The sequence below is a fragment of the Myxocyprinus asiaticus genome, chromosome 2, assembly GCF_019703515.2.
Source record: "Myxocyprinus asiaticus isolate MX2 ecotype Aquarium Trade chromosome 2, UBuf_Myxa_2, whole genome shotgun sequence".
In the NCBI taxonomy this organism is placed as follows: domain Eukaryota; kingdom Metazoa; phylum Chordata; class Actinopteri; order Cypriniformes; family Catostomidae; genus Myxocyprinus; species Myxocyprinus asiaticus.
Window position 1 is genome coordinate 5,110,827 of NC_059345.1, and position 21,529 is coordinate 5,132,355.

A 21,529-nucleotide genomic window follows, 5' to 3' on the forward strand; every position below is an offset into this window, starting at 1 on the left:
ACAAATGAGTGAATGGAGACTCATATGAATAAGTAAAAGATTGAGTAAAATTTCAACATTTTATGTGAAATCAGATTACTTTTGGTGGGGTAACAAGTTAAAAGTCCATTATTTTTCAATGGATTAACAGACTAATTTTTGGTTGTTTATATTTTGGTGCGACACCGCAGGCTAAACCCTTACAAAACTTGCCGCAAATTCCCCACTCATCATTTTCACATGCAAATGAGCTTTGCGGTAAACTCTTCATTGTCGCCAAAGGCTTGCTGCAGGTTCACCACTACCGGTGAAGAGTGAAAACATCTGACAAACATCAGTGAGAGAGAGAGAGAGAGAGAGTGTAAGAGTGAGAGAGAAAGTGAGAGAGTGAGAGTGAGAGAGAGAGTGAGAGAGAGTGTGAGAAAGTGAGAGAGAGAGAGAGAAAGAGAGAGAGAGAGAGAAAGAGAGAGAGAGAGAGTGAGAGAGAGAAAGAGAGAGAGAGTGAGAGAGAGAGAGAGAGAGAGAGAGTGAAAGAGAGAGAAAGAGAGAGAGAGTGAAAGAGAGAGAGAGAGTGAGAAAGAGAGAGAGAGTGAAAGAGAGAGAAAGTGAGAGAGAGAGAGAGAAAGAGAGAGAGTGAAAGAGAGAGAAAGTGAGAGAGAGAGAGAGAGAGAAAGAGAGAGAGAGAGAGTGAGAGAGAGAAAGAGAGAGAGAGTGAGAGAGAGAGAGAGAGAGAGAGAGTGAAAGAGAGAGAAAGAGAGAGAGAGTGAAAGAGAGAGAGAGAGTGAGAAAGAGAGAGAGAGTGAAAGAGAGAGAAAGTGAGAGAGAGAGAGAGAAAGAGAGAGAGTGAAAGAGAGAGAAAGTGAGAGAGAGAGAGAGAGAGAAAGAGAGAGAGAGAGAGTGAGAGAGTGAAAGAGAGAGAGAGTGAGAGAGAGAGAGAGAGAGAAAGAGAGAGAGAGAGAAAGAGAGAGAGAGAGAGAGAGAGAGAGAGAGAGAGAGAGAGTGAGAGAGAGAGAGTAGACGTACACAGATCCAGGGGTGTTTGAGCGCTTCAGCGGCTGTGATACGTTTAGCAGGGTTTATAGTCAACATCTTGTTGATCAGATCTTTGGCCTCTGGAGTCACTGTGTCCCACTCAGGAGAAGGAAACTAAAAAAAAATATATAAAAAAAACCTAACAACACACAGCCATCATGGTTTTACCTGAGATACATTATACCACAATAAAAATAATAATAATTTAAATAATGCTGCTGCAGTCTCAACAAACAACTGTGCAGAAAACACATGGAAAAACTAGTAGAGACTTCAAGTACAACATACTAGCACCGCTTGAGGATATCTAGTTTACTTGCAACTAAGTGCCTCAGAAAAACTCGCTCAAAGATTTGTCAATAATCTTGCAAACTTTGCAAAATTCAGTGTTTGGTTAATCCTCAAAAGCGCTCATTGTATCAGCCTGGTACCTTGTTAACATGACTTTGTTTCCAGGCAAACTGATAAAAAAAACCTGTTCCCTTATATGCTGAAGTTGCATAAATCCAGCCAGTCTGATTAGAGTTTACTATATAGAGAAAGTGCTTTCTAGTTTTATATGCACTCTGCATCAGACGGTCAGGGAACGGACTCTGGGTGGTTTGTATAATACAGAGACTAACATTTGTCTAGCGTGATTTTACAGCACTGAATTGCCCTCATAATAATTTACTATTCATGTGTGATAATTACCACATCACATTCAAACGTTCTGCATGCACTGTCAATGAATAACTTCACTGACTGGAAGAGAACTGTAGGAAAGAGAGCTTTTGGAAAATAATTCGGTCTTATGTAGATTATCTGACCGCCCATTCTCTACCTCTCTAACTCTGCCCCTCTGATGGAAAAGTATGGACTGTCTAACATAGATTGTGTGCTACTGCATCGGTGTTGCCTATCTAACATATTAGGCAGGTATAAATTAGGCATTTAATATTACTATGATGTTAAAGTTATAAGTTACACACTACCAGTCGAACGTTCAGACACACCTGATCTAAAGCATATGACACTGTCTGTGTGGGAGAATTCTTACATCATAAGCACCAGCTTTGATCTGCTGGTAAAGTCGGTGTTGGTCTTCATCCCAGAATGGAGGGTAACCCACCAGAAGAATGTAAAGAATCACACCTGTTGAAGAATCACAGAGTCCATAACATAAGTAACTTTTAACATAAGTCACTTTTAGAGTAAAATGTTAATCTGAAAATATATAACAGATCAGGCATTTTCATAGCCAGATGCTCTGGAGAATTTCATTTTGTTCGAAAATGTGGTGATTTTACTGGGCCAGTTATCCAAATGGAAGTGAATCTGTTTAACACATTTAAAGTATTAATTCACCTAAAAATGAAAATTCTGTAATCATTTACTCACCCTTATGTTGTTCAAACCCGTATGACTTACTTTCTTAACCCTTGTGCGTCAATAAAAAAAAGTTACTCAAAAATGAATTATTTTCCAGGGGCGTCTAAATGCAAAGGGGAATTTGTTTTTATTTTTTTGGATTATTACAGTCTGGGATATGTCAATGATTAGCAACAACATTGATTTTGATGCATTATTAATTTTTGTGCAGTGTCAGATTTAAAAGAGCTCGCACTCAGGACCTTAGAGGACAAAAATGTCCGCGTCAAAAAAATGCCATAAAAATATTATATATTAATATTATTTTCCCCTTTCACTGACTTCGATTTTTTAACCAACATCAGTCCTGATCATGACTACCAAATATTCATTCATTTTCAGGATTTTAACCCTTTAAATGCCAGTTTGCTTATATAATGTTGTTTTTTTTACACACACACACACATTTCTCAATACACGCATACAAAACACACTCTGACATCCATACCAACACACCTACACAATTTTAGCCGCATCATTTATTCAACTGGCCTGCAGTGCTCTATAATACAGCAAACAGAAAATAGGAAAAAAGCTTGTATTTGCTCCATAGGCTAAACATGAGAAAAATGGCGCCATCTGGTGGAAAATATTAAAAATGTACATTTTGAAGCCAGGGCTCCAGAATGAAAGCATAATATCACAGAATCCATGATTTTGCGCTTTAATGGCACTGGGATCAAATATTGCAGTTTTAATGGGTTTCAATGGGGACATTTTTGTCCTGAAGGTCCTGAGTGTAACTATTTTGTATACACAGTATTATAGGAACTGAGGTTGAAATATCAAAATTCCCCCTAAATATACACCTTTGGCAAAATGTATGCCGTTGGCATTAACAGCCAAAATGATCGAAAAAACAAAAATGAAAAGACAAAAATGTCCCGAAGGTAAAACACCATGACAACAACATGAGGGTGAGTAAAGAAGGATTTACATCGGACAAAACGGGTGGCAGGTTTTGCTTGCGATCTTTCCGCTTCTCGTTTGTACAAGTGTACATTTGATGAGTTCCGCATTTTTTTTTTATGACTAAAGAAACAGACTGCATGCTATTTCATATTTTCATTGGCAAATTGGTATAGTATAAATAACATCACATCAACAATTAAGCACAAATGTCAAGGCATGTCAAAACTTCTCCAGGGCCCAAAACACCCTCAGACCCCAGAGGGTTGGGAGGGGCTGGGATTCAGACGTGTGTGTTTGAAGCATGGGAAAACCACACATTGAAAAATAAAAAATACCATATATGGGGCAAATTACAAACTGCATTTTGCATTCTTAAAGGGCAAGGCACTCGAAAAGACTATATTTTCAAGGTTTTTGCAGACATAGGTCTGATTCAAATGAAGGTTTTAGCGAAAATAATATTCACTACCGCAAATACAACATTACTTCCGGTACTACCGTACTGACAATCGTATTGACCGTTTAAAAAAATACTGTGGCACCACCAGTATTTTGAAGCTCTAGTATTGCGATACTACCGTAGCACCGGTCTACCGTGCAACCCTAGTTCACAGCAATCCATTTTGCAATTTATTTGTCAATCAGTCTGAGATTTATTATAAGGGCTTGTCTAAGGACGTGTCAATGTACACCTTCGTCAGACGTACGCTTTTGGAGAGTCTCGGCTGCGTTTCGTCATAAAAATACCGTTTTAGGTCACCAGCAAAGTGCATACTTTTAATGAACAATAGAAGTCTGAGAATTGGAATGCAGCCCAATGTTGCATCCATGCAGAAAAAGCTGCTTAAAAAGATAATATTAACTAAAAAAGTACAGTCTGATGCCCAGTGGCAAAGCTCCAAATGACTGGGTACATACCACATGCCCACATGTCCACTGGTTTGCCATACGGCTCCTTCCGCAGCACCTCAGGAGACAAATAACCGGGAGTTCCAGCAAAACCTAAAAAATAAATACAAATAAAAATAAAAAAGAAGAAAAGGCCCAACCTCATTTAAACTGAACTCTTTTTTTAATGTTCTACAAATGAGCTTCCCTGAATCCTCCCAAGCAGAATTTACTTGCAGTATTTTGTCTAAAGATTGCAGCCTAATTCTGAAATAACTTCGGTCCCTGATGTCCCATCACACACCAGAGGCAAAAGAGCCCATAATGAGAGAGCAATAAAACTGGAGCTGTGTTCAAAGCCCTAGAGATCATCGTAATTATACTATAATGCAATCAGGGATAGTCCGAAAAGGAGAACTGATATCACACAACACCCACGTAAAAAAAAGCAAAAAAGATGAAAAATGAATAGACTAAAATCATGACAACATTGTATCTGACTAGTTCTACAGATGCAACAGATTCACAAACTGTTGAACAATCTTTGTTGGACAATGCATTTCTCTCACATGGGGTAATAGTTCCCTAGTCAAAAAACTGAAGGATCATACAGGTAATCAGAATAAATCCTAATGTTTTCTCTTTAAGAAAATTCCCATTAGGGTCCTTTAGGATTGGTTGAATGATTATATAAATGCTAATAAAATTCCAATGAATCCAACAACATTGACTTAAACTATTGTAGTTTTGTATTACTTGGTGATGATTACATACCTCACAACTACACCCTGCAATGAAAATTATGTCTGATTAAGCAAAGGTTGATCAATAGGTGATTACCAAACCATGCTTGTTGGTCTCCCTGTACCTCGATGGCCAGCCCAAAATCAGCCAGTTTCACCGCCGCTCCTTTAAGTTTACTGGCTAAAAGAAGATTCTCTGGCTTTGGGTGGCAGAAAAACAAGAGTTAAACATTTAACCTTAAATATATTTACAATTCACGTGTATTCATATAATATTTACTGTATATTCATAGAAGTCTTGGCTCAAAAATGTGTACAGAGAACACTTGTACGAAAGATATGTAAAAAAATGTCTATTTAATGTCTAAATAATAAGGAATTGGCAACACTTTACAATAAGGTTCCATTCATTTAACATTAGTTAATGAATTAGGTAACCCAACCATGTAGGGTGACCCCTGCATGCTGGTCCCAAGAACGGACAAATGGGGAGGGTTGGGGAAAGTCCTGGCGATCCACCCTGGAAAATCATCGGCATGAAAATTCATGGAAATTCTCTCATGCAAGACCAGAAAGCGTGGCGAGAGATGGGCCATAGAATTGCAGCAAGTCAGATCCAACTGAATGGATAACATCAATGAATTAAGTATCATGAACTAACAATGAACATTATATTTTTATAGCATTTATTAATCTTAGTTAATGTTAGTTCATAAAAATTAGAGCTGTCAGAATTAACGCGTTAACGTATGCAATTAATTAAAGTTTAACGCGTTATTTTTTCTTAATCAAGCATTATAATAAAGCCTTATATTGTTACATTTTGTTTTGTTTTGTTTCCTAAGATGGAAATAAATGCATTTTGACAGAAAAAGAAGTATATATAGTGTCACAAATTTGTGATTAATCACGATTGCCTTCAAAAAATATGCGATTAATCGCGTTTAACTACAAAAAATGTGATTAAACGCGATTAAAATATTTGTATAGACCGACAGTACTAATAAAAATACAGTTGTTCATTGTTAGTTCATAGTGCATTAACTATGTTAACATATACAACTTTGATTTTAAATATGTATTACTATATGCTACAGATATATAAACTAACATTAACCAAGATTAAAAAATGCTTTAAAAGTATTGTTCATTTTAGTTCATGTTAAATAATGTTGGAACCTTATTGTAAAATATTACCATGGATGGATAATCAATATAATGAATATTCTAGAGACTTCCAGTCAATTTAATGCAGAATCACTGTGTTCAGTGGGGAAGAGCAAGAACTAGGGAGTTATTTTTAATGAGACACATTTTTTAACCAAGTTAAAAAAAAAAAGTATTTAGAGTTATGCTGTGACAAGACATTATCTATTTAAAAGCAATCAATGACAGAATGTGTTTGAGAGAAACAAGTCAGATATGTTTAAGAATTGTTTTCACTAATGTTTTAAATAAGATGCCCTATGAAAAACCTATTTTAAATAGGTCAATAACAATATGTGCATAACCCAGTAAGACAAGCTGATAATGTAAAGACAGTGTATAACATATTTAACAAATATAAAATATGTGAAAAAGAAATACATAAAGAAACAAAGACAGACAGAAAGAATGAATGAATGAAAGATGGACAGAAATTAAGACAGAAAGAAAGAAACAGAAAGAAAGAAAAAACAGAAAGAAACAAACAAACAAACAATCAAACAAAGAAAGACAGACAGACATAGAGAAAGAAAATAGAAACATGAAAAGAAAGAAAAAGAAAAGAATGAAAGACAAAGAAAGAATGAATGAAAGATGGACAGAAATTAAGACACAGAAAAACACAGAAAGAAAGAATGAATGAATGAAAGAAAGATTAACATAAAGAAAGAAGCAAATAAACAATCAAACAAAGAGAAAGAAACATAAAAAGAAAAAAGAAAATGAAAGACAGAAAGACAAAAAGAAACAGAAAAACAGACATAAATTAAGAAAGAAAGAAAGACAAAGAAAGAAAGAAACAGAATGAAAGAAAGACAGACATAAAGAAACATAGAAAGAAAGAAACAAAGAAAAATAAAAAAGAATGAAAGACATAAACAGGAATAAAGAAAAAGAGGACATAAATTAAGAAAGAAGGACATAAATTAAGAAACAAAGAAAGAAAAATAAAAGGAAGGAATGAAAGAAAGACAAAGAAAGAAACAAAGAAACAGAAAGAAAAATAAAAGAAAGAATGAAAGACAAATTAAGAAAGAAAAAAGAAAGAGAGAAAGACAGACAAAGAAAGACAAAGACAGAAACAAAGAAAGAAACAGAAAGAAGGACATAAATTAAGAAAGAAACAGAAAGAAAGAAAAATAAAAGAGAGTGAATGAAAGACAAAGAAAGAAACAAAGAAATGGAAAGAAAAAGAAAAGAAAGAATGAAAGATGGACAGAAATTAAGACAAAGAAAGAAAGACAGAAACAGAAAGAAAAAGAAAAGAAAGAATGAAAGAAAGACAGACATCAATTAAGAAAGAAAAAAGAGAGACAGACAAAGAAAGAAAGACAAAGAAAGACAAAGACAGAAAGACAAAGACAAAGAAAAGAAAGATGGACAGAAATTAAAGAAATAAAGAAAAAAGAAAGAGAGAAAGAAAAAAAGAGAAAAAAAATGAACTAATGAATTATACAACAGACAACCCGTCATATGAGTCTCATAATGCATCCATGTGCTATATTACAACATGTAGCCAATAATTTAAACCCATTATGTACAGTAGGTCATTGTATTAAAACTTGTATTCATCAACTTTAAATAAAGACTTGGCAAGGCAATGGATATTATACTTTTTACCCTACATTTTACCTTTACCACTTTACATCAATACGAATACATCAATGGCAGTGTGTATGAATGCATAATAAAGACTCATACTTCAGCGGGAGTCATGAAAGAGCAATTACTCAACTCAGTTTCCCCACCCAAAACAACAAATAAACTCATAATTTAACCTGGAAATGCAAATAGAATACAATTCTAGTTTGTCAGGTGCAGTTAGTAGTTTCAGCGTTCACTGTGTGCCTCGTGCAGTTCAAGATGCTAACATGCTACAGGGAGTGCAATTCAATTTGTCATGCAGCCATTACTTTTCCATACCTTACAAACAACCCCAAATGCTAATAATATAAAGTTACTAGATGATAGAACATGCGAGTGGTGCTTGCCTGTGCAAAACTCTATGGGTGGTTGCCAAGGTGTTGCTAATGCGGTTGCTTAGGTGTTCTGAGTGGTTGCTAGGGTGTTCTAGGCGGTTGCTATGTGGCTGTCGGGGTCAAAAGTATCCACCATCATGTCTCTATGATATTCTGGTCTCTAGATATGTCTCGGGTTCCCCCTTCAGTGTAAGTCTATGGGAGTTTTTCACCCGTCAAGATCGCTTAAAAAAGTAACAGCACACCTCTTCAAGAATGATTTGAGATGTTATTTATGGGATGAGTAATGTGCCAAAGTCCCTAACTTTATGTATGAGCAATAACAATAGTGATGCTTGCCTTAGCTTTAGATCAGAGAAACAGAAGCAACATTTCAGCTTCAAATACCCTGTGCAAAGGAGGCCACAGGAGAACTGCAGAATGCTAATTACAGGGGTGTCGAGATAAAATAAAGAATAGCCTGATGTTGTCCTTTGTTAGCGAAGAGAGAAAGAGATAATGGCAAAGAGTTGAGAATAGAGATTAGATTTGTAATTGCCCTGAGGAGAATTTGAATGGGAGAATTTGCTAGTAAATTATTGCAAGTGCTCCACAAATTAGCATAATTAAACCTTCCCCATTTCAAACCCTAAGGATGGCATAAATTCCTACAGCACCGATTATGTCCCCGTAACTTCAATATTGTTTACTGTAAAAGGCTGTTATACAGTATTAAATCAAAATGAAATTTAGATTAATGGCAAAACCACAGGAGCTCATTCCACAAATTGTTTGACAAGTTACTGCATGGCAAGTTAAACCTCCTCTAGCAAGCAGGCTTTCAAGAGACATTCCCAAACGTAAGTGAAAAAATAAATGCATCACATCAAAAACAGTGTACTGGGTGATTCAAATCTGTCTTCTGTTTTTTAAAGGGCAATTGTCTGCTAGCTGTAGATTCAATATGCTGATGTCAAGATTCTGTTTGCAATACACTGAAATCAATGGTCACCTTAAAAACGGTGCTTTATGTGGTAAAACCTAAATTAACTGGTTTAATTGAGGTCAAAAATATTATGTATCAACCTGACCACATTAGACTACACCAGCAAAACTTTTTTTGAGTGTTAGAGGGGACTGCAGGTTACTTCTTTCAGTGCACTTCAGGTATGGTGAATGATTGTGAATGATTGTGTGAGACCGGCACAACGTTCAGAAGGAATTTTGGACCATTTTTCCTTACAGAACTGCTTCAGCTCAGCCATATTCTCAGCATGTCTGCTGTGAACGGCTCTCTTGAGGTCATTCCACAGCACCTCTATTGGGTAAAGGTCTGGGCTCTGATTGGGCCACTACAAAAGGTGGATTTTCTTTTTTTGATGCTATTCTGTTTAGGATCATTGTCCTGCTGCATCACCCAACTTCTACTGAGCTTCAGTTGACACACAGCCAACTTGACATTATCCTGTAGGATATCCTGATAAACTTGGGAATTAATTTTTCCCTCAATGATGGCTAGTGGTCCAGGCCCCAAAGCAGCAAAGCAGCCCCAAATCATGATGCTCCCTGCACCATACTTCACCATTGGGATGATGTTTTCATGTTGGTATGCGGTGCCCTTTTTATGCCATACGTAGTGCTGTGTGTTCTTCTCGCAACATTCAACCTTAGTTTCATCAGTCCACAAAATATTTTGTGGAGTGTCAAAATGGTCTTTGTCAAACTTAAGGCACACAGCAATGTTGGAAAGCAGCGGCTTCCTTCATGGTGTCCTGTTATGGACACCATGCCTGTTTAATGTTTTCCTTATAGTAGACTCATGAATAGAGATGTTAACCAGTTCCAATGATTCAAGTCTTTAATCAGGTCATCTACGAGTTATTTAGCACCAGGTTCCCCACAAACGTCCAGTGCGTGATGGGAGAGGGGCGGTACTCATCCTGCCGCACCCCAGCCCCGTCTCGGTCGGCTCTCCTCGCCGGGCAGGCTATCCTGAGCCAATCGGATTCCCACGGCACTACGGTATAGTTACGTTTAGGGGGGATTCTGACTTAGGGGCGTTCAGTCATAACAGATGGTAGCTTCGCAGCAGTGGCTCCTCAGCCAAGCACATACACCAAATGTCTGTATCTGGGGTTCCTCTCATACGGAGCAGGATTACTATTGCAACAACACATCATCAGTAGGGTAAAAATAACCCATCTCACGATGGTCTAAAATAAGCTAAAATAAGGAGTCAGGAGCTGGCAAACCTGGCATCTTATTAATGAAATGAGATTGGAGGTGTGGGTTAGAGCTACTCTGACTTATAAAAAGCACTCAAACATTTTGAGTTTGCTATTCAAAAGAAGCATCTGCTGATGTGGACCGTGCCTTGCAAAAAAAAGAGATCTCAGAAGACCTACAAACAAGAATTGTTGCTTTGCATAAAGCTGTAAAGGGTTACAAAGTTATCTCGAAGAGCTTAGATATTCATCTGTCCACAGTTAAACAAATTGTCTATAAACGGAGACGATTTAGTACTTTGGCTTCTCCCCCTAGAAGTGACCATCCAGCCAAGATGACTATATATATATGTATATATATATATATATACAGTTGTGCTCAAATTTTTGGTAATATATGTACCATTTGTAAAGAAAACATGAGTGAGCAGGCAAAACACATTTCTTTTATTTCTTATGGGATTCATATTCAACTGTAGGTTATAACAGAATGGCACAATCATAAAACAAAACATGGCAACAAAGAAAAAAATTAAATGAGCCCTGTTCAAAAGTCTGCATACCCTTAGTTCTTAATACTGTGTATTGCCCCCTTTAGCATCAATGACAGCGTGCATTCTTTTGTAATAGTTGTCTATGAGGCCCCAAATTCTTGCAGGTGGTATAGCTGCCCATTCGTCTTGGCAAAATGCCTCCAGGTCATGCAAAGTCTTTGGTCGTCTTGCATGAACCACACGTTTGAGATCTCCCCAGAGTGGCTCGATGATATTAAGGTCAGGAGACTGTGATGGCCACTCCAGAACCTTCACCTTTTTCTGCTGGAACCACTGGAGGGTGAACTTGTCCTTGTGTTTAGGGTCATTGTCATACTGGAAAGTCCAAGAGCATCTCATGCGCAGCTTTCGTGCACAAGAATGCAAACTGTCTGCCAATATTTTCTGATAACATGCTGCATTCATCTTGCCATCAATTTTCACAAGATTCCCCGTGCCTTTAGAGCTCACACACCCCCAAAACATCAGTAAGCCACCAGCATGCTTCACAGTGGGGATGGTATTCCTTTCACTATAGGCCTTGCTGACCCCTCTCCAAACACAGCGCTTATGGTTGTGACCATAAAGCTCTATTTTGGTCTCGTCACTGCAAATTACAGTGTGCCAGAAGCTGTGAGGCGTGTCAAGGTGTTGTCGGGCATATTGTAACTGGGCTTTATTGTGGCATTGGCGCAGTAAAGGCTACTTTCTGGCAACTCGACCATGCAGCTCATTTTTGTTCAAGTATCGTCATATTGTGCTCCTTGAAACAACCACACCATCTTTTTCCTGTATTTCTCCTTAGGTTACCTGTGGGTTTTTCTTTGTATCCTGAACAATTCTTCTGGCAGTTGTGGCTGAAATCTTTCTTGGTCTACCTGACCTTGGCTTGGTATCAAGAGATCCTCAAATTTTCCACTTCTTAATAAGTGGTATTATATTAAGTGGCTTAATATTGTGCTACATATATTACCAATTCTCCAAGTGTATGCAAACTTTTGAGCACAACTGTATATATATATATATATATATATATATATTATATATATATATATATATACACACACACTGATCAGCCACAACATTAAAACCACCTGCCTAATATTGTGTAGGTCCCCCTCGTGCCGACAAAACAGCGGCAACCCGCATCTGAGAATAGCATTCTGATATGATATTCTTCTCACCACAATTGTACAGAGCGGTTATCTGAGTTACCGTAGACTTTGTCAGTCCGAACCAGTCTGGCCATTCTCTTTTGATCTCTCTCATCAACAAGGCATTTCCGTCCACAGAACTGCCGCTCACTGGATGTTTTTTGTTTTTGGCACCATTCTGAGTAAATTCTGGAGAATTTTTATTTTTAGATAAACTATTATTTTAATAATATAATATGCAATTTTAGGGAAGAAAATCCCTGGTTATTAGAGAGGCAGGATTAAAAAAGGAACAAAAAGGAAAGTAAATAAGAGATTATTGGAATAATAATGACAAAGGAAAACATTTGCTTATCGGAGTGATGGAGAGAAAATTAAGGGAGGGATGTAAAGGGAGACTCTTGCCCTACTAGCTTTCAACAATCTCTTTTATTACCATGTTTGATTACAAAGCACAATCATATACTAACATTATTGAAAAAAACACATTCATTTTTGTTGTATTTCAAAAAGATTGTTTCCTTTTTTTTTCTTTTGCCGTTTTGTTTCTATAGCTTTGTTTTCTTTAGTTTTTTTCTGTGCCAGTTCACCATGGTAACGATTTGACAGCAGCCAATCACTGAGCAGAATCCAGGCCAATGCAAACGCAGGCAAGATTATTAGACAGAAAACAATCTCCTGACTGCACCTGGCTCATTTGGTTAGCAAATTAGCACTGAAAAGAGCTTGCCGTGGTTTTGGTCTAAAGATGGACTGAGAAAGCCATACCCACCCTAAACATGGTAAACCATGTCAGCCTATAGCTTTTGAGTGATTATCATCAGTGATTTCATAAAAAATACAGTATCAGTGTTTGCAATGCAGCACTATAACAGTTATAAAGTTTTAGGTAAGCTCAGATTTAAAGGGACAGTTCATCAAAAACAATGGATATTCTGCCATTATTTACTCACCCAAATGTTGTTCTAAACTCATATAACTTATGCTTTTCCGTGGAACAGAAAAGATGTTAAGCAGAACGTGGGGACTGACATCCTCAGTCGCCATTCACTTTCATTATATGGGAAAAAGATCAGCGTCAACATTCTTCAGAATTTCTCCTTTTGTGCTCCACGTAACAAAGAAAGTCATATGGGTTTGGAAAGCCATGAGGGTGAGTAAATGATGACAAAATTTTCATTTATAAGTAAACTATCTCTTTAAAGCTTTGGTTTTGTATAAATAAAATGCCAAATCTGAGCTGCTTTGCCGTTATCATGACAAACACGGTGTGTTTTCTGTCTGCTCTGCAAGAGAATAAACACATAACACACCATCTTTGCAGTGCCATTCAAAATACAGTATGCAAATGTTTTGAAGACAGAAGACCAATCAGAATTCTGCATGCAAATGTAACGATGAAGTTGTTACATTTCGAACAATGAACATTCTATTAATGCAAGTCTATAGGAGATTTTCAAACTTTAATGTTAAATTTCTTAAAAAGTATAAAGTAGGGCTGTCAATCGGTTAAAAATCTTAATCAAATTAATTGCATGGTATGCCGATTCATTCATCAAATTAATTGCAATTAATTGCAAACATAAATATTAGCTTAGAAAGCCCCTCAAGTAACAATAATTACATTTATAATGATTTAATAATTATAAATAGTTATATTTAAATTATATATATATATATATTATACAAAATAATAATACAGATAATTAAAATGCATTACATTATTTTGGCACACAAGTAAAGCATTAAAAAAGACAATACAAAAAGTGGCTTTAGATTCCCATATATAGTTTATTTCCATATTACTGAACATAAGCCTATTATTAATCTACAGTTCACAGCAATCCATTATGCAACTGAATTTGTCAATCAGTCTGGGATTTATTATAAGGGCTTGTTTAAGGACATGTCAATGTACACCTGCATCAGACGAAAGCTTTTGGAGCATCTTGGTTGCATCGTGTCATAATGTACCGTTTTTAAGTATGAAACTTAGAAAAACACGTCTTGAGATCCCTGTGTTTGGATTTGCACTCCATCATGCTGTCATCTTGTGTTGTCTGCTCTCGGTAAATGTCATTTGTTCTCTGTATAAACTGCACGTTGCCTATACAGTGAGTTTCGCTTACTGCCCCCTGGAGAAACCAGGTGGTACTCTGAGCTTGAATTGCTCAGATATAAAGAATATTCCTTATTACGGTCCGGGGCACGATTAATTGCGTAACATTTTTTAACACGTTATTTTTTGTATAATTTATTGCACCAAATTAACTTGTTAAATCAACAGCCCTAATATAAAGTTTACAGATACTAAATATAGATAGCACACAAGATTAAAATAAGCTACAAAACAAGTTTTAATGGAGTCTGTACGTTAACCGGTTCAGGCTGATTTAATTGTTGAATAGTTTAATATCTGCACCGTGACCATACCAGATGCAATGCAATAAGATTCCTGTGACAAGCAATTTTTTTGTCCACAATGAACGTGAAACTACTGCGTAAAGCAACGCAATCACAGCCAATCAGAACATATTTGATGTTTAATGTACAGTTAAGTGGAGCAGGATTTTGGACCAATGAGATTTCATAGTGGGCAACGCTGCAGAAATAGATTAAGTGATCAACAAAAGCTAAAAAATGATTAAGACACGTTGTTAGGGTTAGAGGTTTAGAACAGGCCCTAACAAGAAAGTTTGAAGAATATCAAGACATCGACTCCTTAATTTCCAACTAGAACTCAGACTGTAGACTTCAAATCCAACTAAAAACTTCTGTTATCCCTCCCTTTTAGTAGTACAATACCAAAACCCACAGTCCACAAGGCTCTTATGGTCGCACAGGTCTAAACGGTCAAAGGTAGGAAGAAGTAAGGAAAAGAAGTAGTATTTGGTGTTTGTGACCCCATCTCTACTCACCTTCAGGTCACGATGAACCACTCCCATCTGGTGGCAGTGGAGAACGGCCTCAAGGATCTGCTGAATGCAATGACTGCATGCAAACACCAGGGGCCCTGGGTTAGTGACGAGCACACACTCACTGTCGAGCACAGCATTGAGAGCAAGGGAGCCTGCGCTCGGAGGTGATGAATAACACTAGAATGGGCTACACTTGACTTCAAACTTAAGGTTTAAGAGTTGCATTTCAGAATAGACGATAGTTAAAATAAAAAATCTGCTCCAAAACAGCTGAAAAAAGTAATTTTGTTTTTAATCAGAATAACTAGAATTTGAACCAAATGGCCATTGTTAAAGTGATGATGCAAAATTGCTTTATCTGCATTTTGATCTGATTCATTAAAAGGGACGGTTCGAAAGAACTGATTTGTAGAAATTAATTTGAAGTCTGCACTTGAATTTCAGACCAATTTGGACTTGTTCTTTGGAAGGACCCGGCTCAACATGGCAATTAATTTCCGATCTGTTTTCGGACATCGATTGTCTCATACTTGCGTGTTGTGAGACAAAGATGGGATGCAACCTGCTGGCATGGATTTCAGAAAACTTAACAGACCAAAAAAAAAAAAAGCACATAAAGATCACCGTGATATTCGCAACGGCGCTTTATTTTTACAAAGTCATTGTAAAAAATATTATAAATATTCAATGTTTCATCAAGTGAGCTCAGCAAGTAAAGACGCTGACTACCACACCTGGAGTCACAAGTTCGAATCCAGGGTGTGCTGAGTGACTCCAGTCAAGCATCCTAAGCAACCAAATTGGCCCGGTTGCTAGGGAGGGTAGAGTCACATGGGGTAACCTCCCCGTGGTCGCTATAATGTGGTTCTCGGTCTCGGTGGGGCGCGTGGTGAGTTGTGCGTGGATGACGCAGAGAAAAGCGTGAAGCCTCCACACGTGCTACGTCTCCGCGGTAAGACGCTCAACAAGCCACGTGATAAGATGCGCAGGTTGACGGGTCTCAAACGTGGAGGCAACTGAGATTCGTCCTCTGCCACCCAGATTGAGGCGAGCCACTACACCATCACGAGGACTTAAGAGCACACTGGGAATTGGGCATGCCAAATTGGGGAGAAAAGGGGAGAAAATCCAAACATTACAAATAAAAAGTGCTACTATGTGAGAAAAATTTTCGGGAACACTTTGAGCGATGATGCAAACAAATTGCTGTATCTGCGTTTTGATTCGATTCACTCAAGATTCACTGATTTGTGGAAATGAATACGACGCTTTCATTCTAATTTCGATTCAGACAGATTTGCAAGTCAATTCAGACTTATTTGCAAACTAGTTGGAATTTTTTTTTTTGGAAGTAACTGACTCAAAGTGCAGATTTGTTTGCGTTTTGTTTCACACATCAAAACTCTCATACTTGTGAGTTGCGAGACGAGGATGGGACGCAAAATTAACCTGTGGGCACGATCATTCGAAGAATTAACTGACCAGATAAAAATAACAAAGATCAATGCGATATTCACAGTGTCACTTAATTTTAACAAGATTATCATGCATATATCATAAATATTCAATATTTCATACAGTGCAACTATGTGAGGAATCTTTCAGAACAATTTTGGCTGAGGATGCAAACAAATTGCTGTATCTGTGCTTTGATTCAATTCATTAAAAGGGATGATTCAAAAGAACTGATTTGTGGAAATTAATCAGACGTCCACGTTTTAATTTCGGTAGATTTGTGAGTCAATTTAGACTTAATCATAAATATTAAATATATCACAAACAAATAAAAAAGTGCATAAAGATCATTGTGATATTCACCATTTTGCTTTATTTTAACAAAGTCTTTTGTGCAGAGGGGGCCTGGGTAGCTCAGCGAGTACTGACTCTGACTACCACCCCTGGAGTCGCGAGTTCAAATCCAGGGTGTGCTGAGTGACTCCAGCCAGGTCTCCTAAGCAACCAAATTGGCCCGGTTGCTAGGGAGGGTAGAGTCACATGGGGTAACCTCCTCGTGGTCAAGATTAGTGGTTCTCGCTCTCAATGGGGCGTGTGGTAAGTTGTGCATGGATCATGGAGAGTAGCACGAGCCTCCACATGCTGTGAGTCTCCGCGGTGTCATGCACAGCGAGCCACGTGACAAGATGTGTGGAATGACAGTCTCAAATGTGGAGGCAACTAAGACTTGTCCTCCGCTACCCAGTTGAGGTGAGTAACCGCACCACAACGAGGACCTACTAAGTAGTGGGAATTGGGCATTCCAAATTGGGAGAAAAAGGGGATAAAATATATCACCCAGTATTACTGTGTGCGAAAACGTTCATGAACGCTTTTTGAGTGATGATGCAAACAAATTGCTGTGTTTTGTTTTGATTCCTTAAAAGGAAGCATTGATTTTAAAGCCCTGGAAATTAATTGGACATCCACACTCGACCTAAATCGACTTGCAAATTGGTTAGAATTGACATTAGGCTGATTCAAGCACTAAACAGACTTGTTCTGTGGAAGAAACTAACTCAAAATACCAATTTGTTTGCCATTTGTTTCGGACATCAATGTGAGAAAGGAACGTGGTGCAAAACTAACCTGCTGGCACGCCTTTAGAAAACATACCAGACCAAATGAAAAAAAAAAAAAAAACCCACAAAGATCACTGTGATATTTACAAAGTTGCAATGTAATTTTAACAAAATTACTGCACATACATCATAAATATTCAATATATCGCCCAACGATAAAACATGTACATATTTGTGCACTAAATCAGTAACATCAATTGCCCATCTATTGTCATCATCACCTCTTTTGTCCAACTCCCCAAATCTCAATCCAGAAGTGGTGTTTGCTTCATAAGCGCGGCTGTGCGCTTGACCTACTGAAAACATTGACTTCTGGGTTTCTGACGCCCTTTTTGCATTTTATCTTACAAAAAGGGCACAATCACCACTGACAAAGACAAAAAATAAATAAACTCCTACAGCATCAAGCGCACAGCCCCCCCGACTAGGCACATTCCTGGGTGCTACATGCACACGGCCTGAGCGCTGAGATCATCAGTTGTGTTATTACACCCTCAGACCACCACCACACACCTGTCCCGGTGTGTAGCTGTGTTTCAAGGAGGCGGGTGGGAGGTGAGGAGGCTTCCACAATGGGAACCAGCTGTTTATTAGTTGTTAAGAGAACGGTGCTGGTGGGGTAAGGCTTTGAGCCTGTCCTACTAACCTTCAGATCTCGATGTACAATGCCATTTAGGTGACAATGATTAACACTCTCTAGAATCTGCTGTATGCAGTGACTGCGAGAGAGAGGGAGACATGGCGAGGAGGCCAAAGAAGAGAGTACAGTTGAGCAAAGCACAGTCAGAACATGAAGACAGCTGACAAACACACAGTGCAAACAGAAAGCAATGTTGGATCAAGTCAAATGCTGCTCAATAGGAGCAAACACTGAACTCAAGTGATATGCAACTTTTAAATCGAATTAAGCGTAAATATAACCAAAAAGATATTATCTTTTCTGTATCACAGATACAAAAAAGACAGGCGTAAGCAACCCAAATTAAAGGGATAGTGCACCCAAAAATGACAATTCTGTCGTCATATATTCAATTTTATCATTTTGTTCCAAACCCATATGACTTTCATCTTTAGAACTCACTTAACCTCAGTCACCATTCACTTTTAGTGCATCTTTTTCCAATACAATGAAAGGGAATGGTGACTGAGCTCCTTTTGTGTTGCATAGAAAAAAGTCATATGGTTTGAAATAACATGAGGTGATGAAAGTAAATGATGACAAAGTACATCAAAGTATATTAATGATGAAATTTTCATTTTGGGGTAAAATATTCCTTTAAGAAAACACAAGCCACCTCCAGAAAATAGCAGCAGACAAAGAATTTGAATTTGAAGCAAACAAATCATCTAAAAGCAGACATTAACAGAAAAAGGCCTGGAAGACATACGGCAGACACTATAAATGATTGAGGGCATTTCTTTTCCTAGGTTTTTATAGAGTTTTTCTTTTAATAGAATTTAAAAGGAATGTTCTGGGGAATGTTCATTTGTGGCATCATGTTAATTACCATAAAAATTCATTTATGTCCCTCCTTTTCTTTAAAAAAAGCAAACAAAGACTTTACAGGGAGGCAGGGGCGTAGTTTCCAGGGGGGATTGGGGGGTAACTTCACGCTGCAACCCCACCAATATTCAAGCCAAATCTGCGCCCATGCAGTGAGACACTTACAATAGAAATGAATGGAGCCAATTTTTGGAGGGTTTAAAAGGCAGAAATGTGAAGCTTATAATTTTATAAAAGCACTTACATTAAATCTTCTGTTAAACGTATGTATTACTGTTACGTCATCTTGGCAATGAAGTGGTAAATTAGCTATAACTTTAAACAGAAAAGGTTAGCAAGTGATTTTATCACACTAAAATCATGTTAAAATGCCTATTGTTTAAATTTTGTGGCTATACTTTTGAAACAGTAACCATGTTTCCGTTCACTTTTTGCACCATTCTGTTATACACAAAGTGGAAATGCGTAAAAAAAATATTTACGAAAATTGTTGTATCCTGCACTTTTCCATTCAAACGGCCTTTTACCGATAAAATGGTGTGCGTCATGATGTCATTCTTAAGAAAATAAAAAATAAAAAAACACTGTCGCATAAGTTTAGGTTTAGCGCAAAAGAAATCTGCCCTTAAGGCGTTTCCATACAGAATCTTGTGTATATTGCAAACTGTGTACCTTTTTGCATCCCAGATGTCCCCACATTTGTGTAAAATGGAGAGAGTAATGAGGTAATTTATTGAAATTGGCCAGCTTACTGTCATTTTAATTTCACATAATTACAATCGGAAGAAACATCAGAAAATGACGACGAAATGAAGTATGCTTGTCTGTATCTGGGATTATTAGAAGAAATTGATGGCAAAATACAACAGAACCGGTGGCATTAGTGAGCCTGTAATCCTATATTACGCTCTTGAATTAAAAATATGGACAATCCATTCACATTATGTAATTTTTTATTTGTCCCTCCGTAAAATATGTTGTGAAACATGGATATTTCTATTTTTATCTGTATATTTATTTTATTTTAAAACATTTTCTCCCATTTTTCTCCCAATTTGGAATGCCCAATTCCCACTACTTAGTAGGTCCTCGTGGTGGCGCGGTTACTCACCTCAATCCGTGTGGCGGAGGACAAGTCTCAGTTGCCTCCACTTCTGAGACAGTCAATCCGCACATCTTATCACGTGACTCGTTGTGCATGACACTGTGGAGACTTACAGCATGTGGAGACTCATGCTACTCTCCGCGAACCACGCACAACTTACCACGTGCACCATTAAGAGTGAGAACCACTAATCGCAACCACGAGGAGTTTACTCCATGTGACTCTAAATGGTAAATGGTCTGCACTTATATAGCGCTTTTTTAACCTTAGTGGTTCCAAAGCGCTTTACACTGTGACACATTCACCCATTCATGCACACACTCACACACCAATGATGGCAGAGCTGCCATGCAAGGCGCTAGCCTGCCATTGGGAGCAACTTGGGGTCAGTGTCTTGCCCAAGGACACTTTGGCATGTGGAGTCATGTGGGCCAGGAATCGTACCACCAACACCGCGATTAGTGGCCAACCCGCTCTACCGCCTGAACCCTACCCTCCCTAGCAACTGGGACAATTTGGTTGCTTAGGAGGCCTGGATGGAGTCACTCAGCACACCCTGGATTCGAACTCGTGACTCCAGGAGTGGTAGTCAGAGTCAATACTCGCTGAACTACCCAGGCCCCCATTTTTATCTGTATATTAATTATTTTGGTACTTTTGTTTAATCCCCTTGGTGCTGAAATGTATTTCTCTTTTTGTTTTCCTGTTCTGAAAACTCTATTATTACAATGCAATAAAAAAGAAGCACATTTTTTTCTGTTGTCTTCTCGTTGGCCAACATCCACTTCAGAACTCAGAGAACTTAAACAACCGGAAATAACAGGCTTACATTTTGGACAGCGCAGATTCACAGTTTTTTTTTTTTTTTTTTTTGCCAGCATGTCAATTGCATGGGATTAATATTACCTGGGTTATTTTTATCGGGCGTTTTCGTAAAAGACGCCGTAATCTTTACTGCCCCATTTACTTCCATTTTCAGTGCCTCACTGTAACTTCGATTTTTGCTTTGTTAAAGAAAACAAGGAACGAGTCGAAATACATTTTTGAGGTAATCATCATTATGCCACAAATGCTGTCACTTGAGCTTAACTTATATTGAACCTGGAATATTCCTTTAAATAACATTGCAAAGCAAACTGTGAGCGCATTTACATGCACAAACTAACTGACAACGTGTGTGATCACGTAAACGCTTTAAATGCCATTCCTTTAATGGGGTAAGGTTATAAATGGTTTAAGCAAAAACCGTTTGGCACACATAGATTTTTGCCCATTACCCCGAATTTGCATTGCATGTAAACACCTACTGGTGTTCTTACCGGCTTATTCAATGTGCGCATGTGTTTACGCTTTGATGTCAAAAGCAGAGAATAACCAAATGATTTC

General features: G+C 37.8%; 1 protein-coding gene across 8 annotated transcripts in view; it reads right to left on the reverse strand.

The window, feature by feature from the left end:
- LOC127454165 (calcium/calmodulin-dependent protein kinase type II delta 1 chain) overlaps nt 1-21,529 on the reverse strand; it is a 112,801-nt gene that overhangs the window by 41,145 nt on the left and 50,127 nt on the right. For 4 of the 8 annotated variants that reach the window (XM_051721180.1, XM_051721205.1, XM_051721188.1 and 1 more), the window contains exons 6-10: nt 18,181-18,253; nt 5,062-5,164; nt 4,252-4,335; nt 2,051-2,145; nt 1,003-1,125 (exon numbers count right to left, since the gene is read on the reverse strand). In XM_051721180.1, the coding sequence (XP_051577140.1) occupies nt 1,003-1,125; nt 2,051-2,145; nt 4,252-4,335; nt 5,062-5,164; nt 18,181-18,253 (478 nt within the window). Of the gene's footprint in view, nt 1-1,002; nt 1,126-2,050; nt 2,146-4,251; nt 4,336-5,061; nt 5,165-14,958; nt 15,032-18,180; nt 18,254-21,529 lie in introns of all 8 variants that reach the window. The other 4 variants (XM_051721196.1, XM_051721233.1, XM_051721172.1 and 1 more) reach the window with 1 other exon arrangement.